Source organism: Culex quinquefasciatus, chromosome 2 (assembly GCF_015732765.1).
Source record: "Culex quinquefasciatus strain JHB chromosome 2, VPISU_Cqui_1.0_pri_paternal, whole genome shotgun sequence".
Lineage (NCBI taxonomy): Eukaryota > Metazoa > Arthropoda > Insecta > Diptera > Culicidae > Culex > Culex quinquefasciatus.
The window spans coordinates 154857105-154871576 of NC_051862.1; the positions used below are offsets into that span (position 1 = coordinate 154857105).

The window sequence follows — 14472 nt, forward strand, 5'->3', positions numbered from 1 at the left end:
TCGCAAACTTGTTGATCATCCGAAAGTTGCCTAACGTTAGGCGCACTCGTGTTCAGAATTTTCCAACTCAAACTCTTTCGAACACATCGCGCGAAAAGCACGCTCTCTCGCCCTTTTCCGTGATCCGTGATCGCGCGGCGCGCGCTAGAACAAAAAGTCGCCGCACGCTGCCACCGACAGCTCAGAGTTCGTTGCGAGTTCGGTTCGAGAGGATCAATTCAGAGACAGCAAAGCAAGTGTGTGCACAATTTGTGATATTTTTGCCGATTTTTATCAGGTGAGTTTTTAGTTGTTTGTTCTTGATTGAAATGCTGTGCGAAACGCATGCTAATTTTTCGGGGTGGGAAGTGTGGCTGCTAATTAGAACTGGTTGTGATCTGGTGCTGCTGGTTGGCCGGATGAAATGGAGCGAAAGTGTGACGCAAAAATTTGCGACCAGTTAGAATGCAGATGACGATGGGTGTAAAATGGTGGCACAATCGGATGGAAATTTAGGCATGACAATAGCTATTGTTTGGTGCGTCCGAAGGTGGTAATTGTATGGGAGGTGTTGAAAAGTTTGTTCTGCTAAGAGGTTTTCGATCGCCGGTAAAAAGTGTTCGATTGTTATAAACTAGCTACCAATTTAGACAGTTTAATTTAGAATTTATAAAAAGAACTTGTTCAATGTCTGACACATTCTTTTTTCCGCAATTTTTATGGTAAAGCGGCTCGTCAAACTTGTTATTAAATCACTTATATCTTGATTTAATTTTATTAATTTCAAATATTTCTTGAAAGAATAACACTTAATTTCGTTTATTTTTTAAACATTTTTAAATTGGATTCTAGTATAATAACAAAAAAGTATTCCCATCTCTGAAAGATAGCGAAATATCAATTTTCAAATGAAGTTAGAAAGTTATCACAATTTGAATTAAACCTTGAACAGCCAACTTTTTTCGTTATTTTTCTATTGATCCCTCTACTTTCCAATATTTTTCAAAGATTTTTTTTAATTTTTGTCGTGTTTAGGAGGTTATTTTGTGCAACTTTTGCCTCGAAAAACTTTATTTCACTAGTTTTATTTCATATCATTTTATTAGGTTGCTTTAACAATTACATTGGTGCAAACGTTTTCCTGAGCTGAGATATGGACTAGGTTAGGTACCTTTCAACAGCTGATTTGTTCGAAATGGGCAGAGAGTTTACTGGTACTAAGGAGAACAAATTGGACAGAGAAGGAAAAAATTGCAAAAATATCCTTCGAAATAGACTAGTTTTATGTGTTTCTTCATTCGAGTTTTTTTTTCATTGCAGGGCATTAACTTTTCGATTTTGTTAGTGTTTTTCACATTTTTAGATAATTACTTAAGTCATTTAGTTTTAAAGTTCCCACAACACAACATAATAAGTAGAAGATATTAGTTAGAAACACTGTCGAAGTTGATCTCTTTTGTGAATTTGCCAAGTGAAATGTAACGAGTAAAATCATCAAACCTATTTTTGTCCAATTTTAAAACCTTTACAACCCAACCACGCATCTAGACGGGCTTCGATCTAAAAAAATCGCAAAAAAAAATTCAACCAATTTTCAATATTTAAAAAGCATTGGAAAGAAGAACTCTTAAAATTTTAGAACATTTTAGGGTTGGAAGTTTGACTTGTTTTATGTGACTTTTCCAATGTTTTTAAAATTTATTTTTTAGGGGTCAACTTTGGCTGTATTTTCTACTAACATTTCCTATATTTTAAGTAAAAAGAAGTATGCGGTAATTTTTGTAGTGTCCCAAACTATGCCTCTACGCATTTTTTTTACACTTTAAATGATAATGGTGCCATTTTAGAGCAGAAAATGTGAAAACAAGCAAAAAAATTGAAAAGGTTACTGTGAAAACATGAAAAAAATAGAAATGCAAAATGTTATGATAGGAGGTGGTAAAATAGGCCAAATACTATCAAAAACATAAATAAACTAAACAAGATAAATGCAAGTTATAATACTCCTGAACGCGGGAAAAATAATAATCTTAAAAAAAAATTATATTATAAAAAAAAATATTCAAAAAAATATAATGAGATCCATTTCTGCGAAATGAAACATCTGGACTCTTCATCCATAAACCATCTTCAAAAATAGCTTCAAAATCAGGTTTTGCATAACATGACAAAAATTGTCAGCGTAACTGTAAAATCTAGAGTTTTTTAATAGGCCCTATAAACATATGAAAGACAATAATTTATAGGACCTTTACAAAAAACTCTAGATGTATAGGGGAGAGTGGGGAGACTTGATCCCTTTTTTTTGTATCGCACATAAATCTGTCAATTTCTCACAAAACTATGATCTTTTTGCATGAATTGAAAGCTTAAACATTCAACTATGTTTGGCTGATAAGGGTATTTCATCAGATAAACTCTTCGAATAATGCCAAGCAAAATGTTGGGGGTAATTTGATCCCCCTTTCAACATTTTGAAGAAATCGCAAGCAAAATGTTTCTTATTCATCCAAACTTTTAATTTTCTATAAGATACAGCTATTTCACATTAAACCTGTACTTTTGTGTTCAAAATATAACAAGTTGAGCATGTAAAATATTTAAAAACTTGAAATTTTCTTTTTTAGACCAAAATTGAGCATGTTTACAAAAGCTGGTAATTTTTGTTTACAAAACTTTTGAAAAATGGTTCAAACTGCAGTTAGTTATGTACACCTATACTAAAGGAAACTATGTACGAAAACCCAGCCAAATTATTTAATCTTGAGGCTTATTCCAGTGACTGTAAAAATGCAGGGATCAAGTCTCCCTTAACGCACATTTTTAAACCATTGATTGTAAAAATAGTATGACGATAAATTTAACGTCAAATGCGTAAGGGTTTTGGAGTTGATATGTTTATCAAACAATTCATGTATAAAACATATTTTTTTGAATAATTTTTGAGTGTTTTCTATACTTATCAAAACAAAGAAAAAAGATCTCTTGGAAGTTTTTTGCAGCACTTCTTAGAAAAATGTGTGTAACTCAATCCAAACATTTTTTAATTTTTTTCTTTGTTTTCTACAATGATTTTTAGTCAATTTCGCACAACTTTCTAGAACAAAGCTAATTGTTTTACCCACATGCTGACGAGATACAGGCTTGGGATCAAGTCTCCCCGGGGATCAAGTCTCCCCACTCTCCCCTACTATTCACCTTAAATTTTAAAATGAATACTTTCCTATTTTAATCTAATGGGACACTTTAAAGCGTTTAAAAACAAAATTTAGGACCGTAAAACCTAAAAAAAATATTTTGAATTATATTATATTTTTTTCAAATTATAGTTTGAAGCTTGGAATTTTAAATTCCTTTTTTTCATTATCAACATTAATTTTTTCGCACATGTCGTCCTGAATGCCATTTTTTGCACCTAACCTGGCAGAACTAAAAAAATTCTTATGGACGTGTTCATAGCCTAATATAGTTTACCTGTCTAGTTTGCTTGCAGAAGCGTCAACCGGCATACATTTCGCTTTGTTTGCAAGTTTGGCAAACTTTCATACGCAAAAAAGTGCGAGTTTGTGTGTCATAGTCTAATACCTTTTTAAACAATTTACATCTGACAATATTAGAAAGCAACAATCAATGTTATACTTTGAAGTGATTATCGAGCAGTTGAATTTACGAATGCTTGGAGGAAACAATTCAGATAAATATATGTAATCTTTCATTATCGCACTAGTTCTGCGTTATCTAACCTTTTCAACGACATGTTATAATTACACGATAGGTCAATCCAGCTGGCACCAACCCCAGTCAAAGTGCCCCACTCGGACACGGCGATACCGGTCCTAGAACAAAGTGTTAGAAATACCCACAGAGCAATTAAATTGGCACGCCGTTTTATTTCGCGCCAACCCTTTTAACGCGCGTGATTCAACACAAAACCAGTCCAGAGAGTGATCTGCTAAATAGCTCGCGATTTCCAGCTTCACTCAGCATCAGAAGGAAAAAAAAAACACAACGACTGATCTCTTTGTACCGGGTGAGGAGATACCACCTCCAGGGGCTTTGAGCACAGGTTGTTCGTCTACATAAGCCAAACATGCTGCTTGTCACTGTGACTTTTTATATATGCTCGTTACACGCGCCGCCGAGTTAAAAGATCTTCCGCGTTTGTTTAACGATTCCGAACACTCTAGGAAGGCAATCAACCACATGATTTATCAATGGGAATAATGAGTTGGATATTATTGTTCTTACATACGGGTTTGTAGTGTGTGGCACTGGTGAGGATCAGTACATAAAAGTCAGCTTGTGGTAAATGGAGTTATTAAATTTAATTAGTGACACGAACATATTTAACCTTAAATTGTCACTTAATCAAATAAGTTAATGTTAGCTAATGAAATAATAGTTTAGCTTTTGAAATTCTGGATTTAACCCTCTACTGCCCAATTTTTTTTCGAATTTTTTTATTTTTCCCTTGTTCAGGAGGTCATTTTGAGCAACTTTTGTTCTACGAAAAACTTTACTTCTCTTGTTTTATGTTTTTCTTGTTTCATTTTTAGTATTTTAATTTGCATTTATCTTGTTCAGTTTATGTTTGTTTTTGGTAGTATATGGCATATTCTACCACCTCTATCATTACATTTTGCCTATCTAATTTTTTCATGTTTTTTGTTTGTTTTTCACATTTCGTTTTTTTTACATAACTTTTGAAGGACTTAACTAAACTTGCTGATTTCAAATAGAGACCTATGGGAACCCAAGACGGATCGAATGAGTGGAGATAATCGAGTGATATTTTTTTTGTCCACCCACCTACACACACCAACAGCCAAACTGCCCATAATTGAAAATTCGGCTATTATGCCAAATCAAGTATTCCGAGAAAAACGCGTTTTAGTGTTTGTCACAAAATCTCCGTCAAGGCAATTTCCCATAAGAGTGGCATATTAGCCGTTTGGTTTTTCGCATCGGCAGCCAAGTCTAAACACTATTTCATTAAAATTCAAGTTCCAGACGATGCGTTGGAACATCTTCTACCACCTGGTGCTAATATCTCGTTTTTGCCAAAAGTGGATATTAGCCGTTTTTTCAATGGTGGGCAGCAAAGTTGACCCCTAATAAAATACGTTTTAAAAACATTGGAAAAGTCACATAAAACAAGTAAAACTTCCAACCCATAATTTTTCTAAAATTTCAAGGGTTTTTCTTTTCAATGCTTTTTTAAGATCAAAAAATGGTTGAAAAATGGATTTTTTGGCGATTTTTTAAATCGAAGCCTGTCTAAAGGCGGGGTTGGGTTGTAGAGGGTTAAATATGGAAGTTTAACAAGCTTAGAACATTTTTAAAATTTGTTCGTTGCCGTTGTTTTTCGTTTTAATCGTGAAGTAAAATTTTGATCTTCATAACATTATTACTTTCGAATTTTTTTTTTCACCAGGGGCATTTGTCGCATGTTGGGCAACCCCTTATCGGTCCAATTTGCAGATTAATTTTGTTTATTATTTATGAGTTTAAAAAATCTTAGATCCCCTATCTAACTGCCATAGGGTTAAAGTTAACAACACTCTTTTAAAATGGCAGACGAAACGTTTCATCAACCACTCCTTCTAAGGTCATAGCAAGACTTAAAACAAGTCATCTTGAATTAATCCTTGTCTGCGTCAAAAAATTAGCAATGCAAAGTGTCGTCCTTCCCCTTAACAAAAAATAAATAAAATAAATAAATAAAAACTGGTTCCCCCACAAACCAGAACCGGCAAATCTCCGAAAAAGTCAAGTCCATGGTCAAATTCGCGTCTCCAATATCATGTTCAAGTTTGATGGCTGTTTACCCCGCTTGAATTCAAATCTGCAGACCCCAATCAGCCGTAAAATCGTGTAGACTCACCTATGATCGATCACCCCGTCAAATGACCACAAGTTTTGGCACACCACAGAGGAGGTAATGCGATTAAGTCTGGTTAATGACCCTATATCTCGAGAACTAGGGTGTTATATAAAACCGTTTTTTGTTGTTCGTTTCGCGCGCAAATCGCCTGTTATTAAGCTTCCAAGGCTTTGCAAAGTTTCGGGCTTTTCCTCGCTGCTGCTAAGCCGCTTGCTTGAACCTGTTTATGAGGGAGGTCTGACTCATTCTAAGTTTCCGCCGCCGCCGGTTTTAACGATGTTGACGAGGAAACGAATCAAGTTATAAGCTAAATTCAATTGTTTCTGCCGGCGGAGATTTTAATTCAGCGATTAGCGGCGCAACAAAATGGTGTTCACCCCTGCAAATTAACCCTTTGAGGCTTCATCAGGTGTGAGGTGGCATCGCACATTTAGCAACAACCACTTGATCGCGACTTAAAAAGGTATCACACTCTATGCGCTCTATCTGCACTTAATCACTCTCGGCGAGGTGCGATGGCGTCGCGACGCTCCATTGATTATGCATGCAATCACCTGCCTACTACGAGTCAAGTCAACTGGTCAGTAGTCAGCCTGGCAGCATTGACCCAAAACTGATTTTCATATAAATGGTGGCGCGGCATCGAAACGCGACTCTGCAGCTGGTGATCAGCCAGTTTTTTTTTTGCAATGAGTCGAACCGACGAGATGCAACTGCAACCTTTGCGCCGGACGACGCATAATCATATGCGCGGCGTTCTTTGCAACCGGTATTTTTGTCACTAAAGGTTGGAGTGATATGGTGGCAGTTGATGGATAAAAAGCTAAAACAACATGATGACCCGAGGTCGCGCCTTTTCCGTGCCGAACATGTTATTGGTGAACACATGTTTATAGAATTCAAATTTAAATCATTATCAAACCTTAATTCTTGAGTATAATTCTAAATTTCAGATTATCTGAAAGCATCAATGATACGTAACTTTTTTTTTGTACTATCAACAAGGGTAAGATTGGGACATATAATTTAAGTTAAACTTATGTGGCCCAAACTCACCCCTGCTGACAATACACAAAATTGTTGTTTTTTCCAATAATCTGCTCGGGAAGTCATTTGACCCCTTGTTTTTGATAAAAATCTTATAACTTTTGGTAAATTGACCAAATTGGATGCTTCCGATTGCAAAAGAACCAGATTTGTCTATATTTTAAACCGTCAGATGGGGGATAAATATGGTCCATTTTTACCGGAGATATTCCGGATTCCGTTGGGCCTTTAAAGCTCATCAATCAAAAATAAGACAAAGAAAATATTTGTTTTTTCGTGATTCGATTATCCGAAGTGAAATTTTGCCAAGGCCTTCGGATAATCGAGTCTGGACTCTATATCATCAGTTTTTCTATATTTTTGTTATTGTATGGGAATGTAAGAGAATATTGGAAGAGGTTAAGCAACGAATAAATTGTAAGAAAATGATGTTTGAGGTAGTGCCAACCTTCTTTATCCATTTTACAAAAATATTTGCCATGAAATCTTGTTTTTGTTAAGATTGAGTATCTTCCTGGTGCACCACTCCTAATTTTAAAATTTTGCATGGATTCAATGTTTATGGGTCAAAGTAAAGCTATTCCAGAGATATTGGATCAAAAACTCATCTACTAGTTTTGAAACAGCCGCTCATTTCAATGAGCGAGCAAAAAAACAGGTCCTATGAAAGATCGGTTTTGCCCACCTCTTGATCATATCCTTTAAAATTGTAAAATATTATTAAGTCAATAAATTATTAATATCGCAAAATGCCATGATACTTCAATTTTTGACATTGAAAATCTGACACTTTTTGCTGAGGGACGATCCCACAACAAATAGACGCCTTTTGGCAATGTAACGAACAATCTTTTACCTGCTTACTTTTCTTTCAGAGGCATTGGTCCAATCTTCAATGTTTTTGAAGAAAGATTTTAGGACATTTGAAAAACGACATTCGAATATAAAAGACTACTGGTAGTATCAAGTGGTTAAGAATCGAAAAAAAAATCAGCAGATCGCAGACGGGATTCGAACACGTGGATAAAAAATTAAATTAAATTATTTTTTTTAAATACTGTTTTTGTGAAAATTGGCAACACTGGCTAGTAAATTTTGAACAACTTTCCACTGAGAATTTTGGCTCGAGCCTCGAGCCGATCTGGCTCGAGATTCAAATGTTGTGTCTTGAGCAAATCTCTGAGATTTCGGTGAATAGATTTTGCGACCAATATTTCGATTTTTTTCAAAAATCAGTATTGATTTAAAAATTCACAACTCGGTCAAAGATTTTTTGCACACTCTGGAAAATTCAGAAAAGTTGGCATTTGATGTCTCCTAAAACAGTCCTTACTCATACCTACAACTTTGCCGAAGACACCAGTACGATCAAAAAATTCCTTTAAAAAAATACAGATTTTTGAATTTTCAAATATAATTTTTGTATGGACAGCTGCCAAATTTGTATGGAAAATGATATGGACAAATGATCAGGGTTGATAAAAAGACACACAAGAATTTTCTAAGTGTACTATGATTAGGTTCTGCACACGATAAAATTGTGAGCAGTGTACGTGCTTATGTTAAGCACGCAGTGCTTATAATTTCCCGTGCCTATCTGGTTTAAATGTATGTATGTAAAGTGTATGTAAAGTATGTAAAAAAAGTATTTACACCCCTTGGGCACTATGCACATTTTGTGATGAAACATGTAAAAAATTTAAAGTTTGACAGGAACCTAGTACAACGTTTTGTTCAAAAACTCATGCCAAACATTTTGCTACAAAAAGCTCATGAAAAGATGATTTCTATAAAAAGTTATATAACAAATACTATTACGAAAATAAAAAGGTGCAAAAAAGTTTGTACACCTTTCGAAAAATTAACATAAATAATGTTATTTGTTGACAAATCACCATAAATCCAGTCTCCCAACTCCAAATAGGCATCCTTGACTGATTAAAAAAGAATTTGGATTGAATATAAAGTTTACTAACTACTTAGTATAAAAGTTTATATAACTCTGGAAATTCTATATAAAACTTATCTAAACTTAATTTTGCAAACTTTCAATTTAACTAAATGTCAATATATTACCATAGAATTGCTAAATAAACATTTTGGAGTGGGTATAACACCGTTTTGGGGGTCTTTGTATCGCTAGAATAGATTTTTCGTTGGAATTTCGTACCAACCCGGAATTACGTCGTCGGAAAATCCGCCGCCATCCAAACCGGTCCACAATTAACAAGTCAACCTATGTGGCATCGGAAAGGGCATAAAATTTCCGATCTTTTGATACCCATACATCTAGGTTTTCTATAAAACCCACGTTTTTAAATACCTGGGCAAAAAGTAAGTTTGATCCACGAGAACAAAAATTACGAAATTCCATACATTTTTGGCAGGTTGCTCAAACGAAACCATAACAACGTTTTTGCTTAGGTATTTAAAAACGTAGGTTTTAAAGAAAACCTAGATGTTTGGGTATCAAAAGATCGGAAATTTTATGCCCTTTCCGATTCCACATAGGTTGACTTGTGAATCGTGGACCGGTTCGGATGCCGGCGGATTTTCCTACGACGTAATTCCGGGTTGGTACGAAATTTCAACGAAAAATCTATTCTATCGATACAAATACCCCCGAAACGGTGTTATACCCACTCCAAAATGTTTATTTAGCAATTATATGGTAATATATTGACATTTAGTTGAATTAAAAGCTAGCAAAATTAAGTTTAGATAAGTTTTATATAGAATTTCCAGAGTTATATAAACTTTTATACTAAGTAGTTAGTAAACTTTATATTCAATCCAAATTCTTTTTTTAATCAGTCAAGGATGCCTATTTGGAGTTGGGAGACTGGATTTATGGTGATTTGTCAACAAATAACATTATTTATGTTAATTTTTCGAAAGGTGTACAAACTTTTTGCACCTTTTTATTTTCGTAACAGTATTTGTTATATAACTTTTATAGAAATCATCTTTTCATGAGCTTTTTGTAGCAAAATGTTTGGCATGAGTTTCTGAACAAAACGTAGTACTAGGTTCCTGTCAAACTTTAAATTTTTTACATGTTTCATCACAAAATGTGCATAGTGCCCAAGGGGTGTAAATACTTTTTTTACATACTGTACATTTTAAATCATCCCACTATATTTTATAATAAACGAACTTCATTGGCTTTGGACCTAGTTTAATCTGATGTGATTATTTGTTTAAAAAAATCGGTAAAATGGCTCTAAATAAAATAAAACCAAAACTTTTTTAAAGGATTGGTTTAGTTTATAGACAAAATGAAATTAAATTGGTAATCGACCTTCCAACCCGAAATTACGTGAGCGCTCTGTCCCGAATTAGATGGTCTGGAGTGATAGACCATAACCCATCGTCTAGCGCATCCCCGCGCCATCGTCGTCAGCCCGCTGGTCTTACCTTCAAAGAAGGGTTACCTATTAGGATCCCTTTGAAAATAAGCACACGTGCAGTAATGTGCTTATAATGTGACGTGCTAACCCGAAATGTGACGTGCATCACCATAGGCACTGAATAATATGCGTGTTTGGTGACAACTAGATGCCCACCTCCTTTGATTTAAGCTCGACACCGTGCATATCAATCAACCCTGCAAATGATCTGATAGATAATTGCACAAAAATGAAAGTTTACAAAAATGGTAATTCTGCTCAATTTATTTTTATTTGGTGAAAAGTCTAGGTAAACAATGGATAAAATGGGTACGTGGCTAATATCCCCCCCCCCCCTCGCCCCTCCTAAAAATCGTCTGAAAAAAATCAGGGGCAAAACAAAATAATGTTTTCAAAAATTTCAAAATAATTAGGGAAATTGCAATTTCCAGAAAATCGTTTTCCTGCGCATAAACACTCAAACCCCGACTGTTGTCAAACGAACGGGGCCACTTTTTAGTTTAACACCCTTTTTACACGGATTTCACAAACACTACCAAACGTTTGCTTTGATAGTGTGCGTGAGTGCCGTGTAAAAAGTGACAGTTCGTCACTTTTTAGTTTGACTTTGACCAGCCAACGGGGTACCAACTAAAAAAGTGTCAAACGAAAAAGTGACCAACTACGGGGGTTGAGTGCAGTTATAATTAGCATTTTGGGAACTTGTTTAAAAATATTTGGATTTGATTGTGAAAATCCGATATAAAGCACCACATACATGTTTTTTTCCCGCGAAAAAAATATATTTTTTTAAATTAATACTTGGATATTTATTTTTAAAAAAATGATAGCCAAACAATTGCACAGCACACTGGTCCAGATCGCAAAATAAGTGGGAAATGGATTTTTCGGAAAATGGTGAAGTTTTGGAGTTCAGTATCATTCGTCTTCAGGAGGGCTGTTGCAAATGAAAAGAGGCATTGGTTTGGTTGAAAATTAGGATGGTTCACGATTAGACTGAAGTCTTAAAAAAGCTCTAAAAACGAACATTTCTATTTTTGACAAGTCAATTTCTAGAGTTTTTTTTTGGGAAAAGATCCTATAACCTATTGTGTTTCATATGTTCATGGGACCTTTTAAAAAAAAACTCTAGATTTGGAATAAAGGGTCAAACATTATATCCATTTCAAGGTAAAAAAAGATGAAAATTTAAAACTAAAAAAAATATCTCAAAAAAGCGCAGGCCAAACTTTGGGTTGCATTCGAAAGGGGAGATCTAGCACCAAAAACGCTGAAAAACTCAGGGGTGTTTTCTTTTAACTCGAGATATCTTCATTTGAAAATGTCGAAATATCAAGGGAAAAAATATGGGACCACCCTAATGAAATTTTTAAATTGTCCAACTATATGTTTTTTCATTTAATTTTGCCTCTGCCCTCAGAATTGAGCCAAAGTGTCAAAATATCGATTTTTGGTCATATTTTGGGCTTATATGATAATTTTACATAGAAACCGAAAGTAAGATCAAAAATTGATATTTTGACACTTTGGCTCAATTCTGAGGGCAGATTCATATTCAGCAGGCAAAATTACATGGCATAGTACACACAAAATTTCATCCAAATAAAAAATACAAAAAAATAAGAAATTTATCATTATTGAGATTATGACTCTTATCAAAATTCGGGTAAGAAGACTATTGCCGTTTGCTAAATGTTGCTAAGTTACTTGCTAGACAATTTTATTTGTCTGAAAAATAAATTTGTAAAATTACCCTTGCCGATTCAAAACAATTAATTGTGGTTAAACTAAACCTAGGGTGTTTTGTTATTTGCATAATTGTTCATCTGATCACGCAGGTGTTAAAGATCAAGTAAGGATAGGTGTTCTTACAAGATCTAGCTTTTTGCCAACCGCGCGTGGTCTCAACAGTTTATGAGGCTCGTGTGGGCTCAACGGTATTAAGATCTATGCCAACCATCCAACCAACGGCCAAGGCTATCTAGTGTGGCACAAGCCTCTCTGTTCTACCAGCCCCAGCTCAAGATAAAAATATGTCTCCATTTCATCAAGGTTAACCACAAAACGCCGACCCACCGGATCTTTGCGATTCTTGGTGTCGTATAAGACCCGCAGTTTGATTAATACCAACTCTCATTCGTTCCGCAGACAGACAACAACACAGGACAAGATGGCCTACCGATTCGCGTGCGTCCTGCTGACCGTGGCCCTGTGCGTTGCCCCGGCGTTGTCCTTCTCGGCCGGTGCTCCGGATGGCGCCTGCGGAGACATGATCCCCCAGCATCACACCGACCCGCAAAAATCCGCCGCCCCCTACTCAATTGGGCTGTCCAAGAAGCAGATTCGCTCGGGTGAGGGCGTTACGGTGACCGTCAAGGGAAACAGCCCCAAGGACACGATCAAGGGACTGCTGTGCCAGGCCCGCGTCGGCGAGACCCCGGTCGGATCGTTCGACGTTCCGCCAAACAACAACTACGTCCAGACGCTGGCCTGTGGCAACTCCAAGTCGGTAAGTGTCGTGACTTGGCGCGAGAACGAAAAACTAGTTTTATTCAAATCACTCCGTGACTGTTAACGAGCTAATGAGTGGCAAAAATCGCCACTTAGATCTAACCAAGTGATTTAAACGGTCATTTTGTGTCACGATCGTCCTTATTAATAAAAAGTTGTTCTTTTCTGCGCGCGCTATCATTTGCGTTCAAGGCTAACCGGAATCTAATCATTCCTCGATTTGCTTCCTCCCTCCACAGTCGGCCGTCACCCACAAGAAGATCACCACCGCCCCCAACAGCATCTCCTTCAACTGGGTTGCCCCGAAGGGACTGAGCGAAAATGTCGTCATGACCTGCACCATCGCCCTGAACGGTGGAGTGTTCTGGGTTAAGGAGCGTGCGGTCGATGCTCTGCGTGTCAACTAAGCTGAGCGGAAGAGTATTTTTTTTAGTGTAGTTAAGTTACCGGAAATCAAAACCCCCATCAAACTACCACTATTTCGACTACTGTCTGAGACAGGAAGTGTTTTTAAACGCAGAAGAGCCCTCATCGTAGATTTTTTTTTTTAAACAACCACACATTTCATTTTCAGTTTGACGTGTTGTAAGTTTTTTATGTATGAAAAGTATTTCTGTTAATGTGACAATAAATTATGTTCTATGTGTGTACAAAATATGGATTGTTTCTATTTTTCATTCTTCAAAAAAAACTTTCCCGTTTTCCCCAGTTTTTTTTTTATTTTGTCAACCTTCTTTTCATATTCTGAGTTATGAAACGTCCATTGTAGAAGGGGAGATATTTCGCCAAATTAATAACACCGATGTGGTTAGTTAGACTGTCCAAAATGTTCTGATTTTATTATGATCGAAAAGTCCCCCAGAGCCTCACACACGAGGTACTGAGGTTTTGCTTACAGTGCATTAATCGAGCTACTTGCTTTAATCGCGGCGAGGTAAACGAAGTTTAGCTTTGTTCGCAGTTTGGGTTACTGTTGTCGGCTGTGCTGACGATGTTGGTGGCGTCGATCAATTGTGCGGAAAGCAATTTCCGTAACTTCCGTATTTATGTAAGTTCACAATTTTTTTTTCAATTTGACTTATTTAACAACAATCCAATAATTTATACTAAAACGCGAAAACATTCAGGGTGGCCACTCGAATCCCATTTTCAAATTCCCGACTTTTCCAAAGCCTCAAATAATTGCGAAAAGTGCAATATCAACCTTTGAACAAATTTTCTAAGGCGGTTGTCTACGCTCCATTTGTAGCATAGAGATTTGATCATAGTAAGCCGTTGTTACATAATCATTGTCACCCAAATTAATTACCAGTTAAGTTGACATTCTGGAAATGTTACATTGGCGACGAGGATGAAGAAAATGAAAATTCGTTGAAACACTTGAAAATATAAAGTCAAATACAAATGAATATTTCTAGATTAAATTTTCAAAAGTTTTAAAAGTGAAATAATACTTGAATGAAATATTTCTAAAAACAATTTCACGGCATTTTGGTGAAAAAAAAAGGAAAATGAAGCCAATTTTGTCAAAAATAATGTTGTGATTAATGATTAATCTTTATTTTAGAAAACTATGAACTAGGAAACTTTATGCGACTCGGAGGACTTATTTAAAAGCAAGTTGCACAATAAGAGGTTGGA

General features: G+C 35.9%; 1 protein-coding gene across 1 annotated transcript; it reads left to right on the forward strand.

The window, feature by feature from the left end:
* The first annotated feature begins 134 nt into the window (after nucleotides 1-134).
* On the forward strand, nucleotides 135-13488 carry LOC6036146 (putative defense protein Hdd11). The gene is made up of 3 exons (XM_001846184.2): nucleotides 135-277; nucleotides 12469-12829; nucleotides 13071-13488. Exons 2-3 carry the CDS (start codon nucleotides 12491-12493, stop codon nucleotides 13236-13238), a joined length of 507 nt encoding a protein of 168 aa, XP_001846236.2. The 5' UTR covers nucleotides 135-277; nucleotides 12469-12490; the 3' UTR covers nucleotides 13239-13488.
* The last annotated feature ends 984 nt before the right edge of the window (nucleotides 13489-14472 follow it).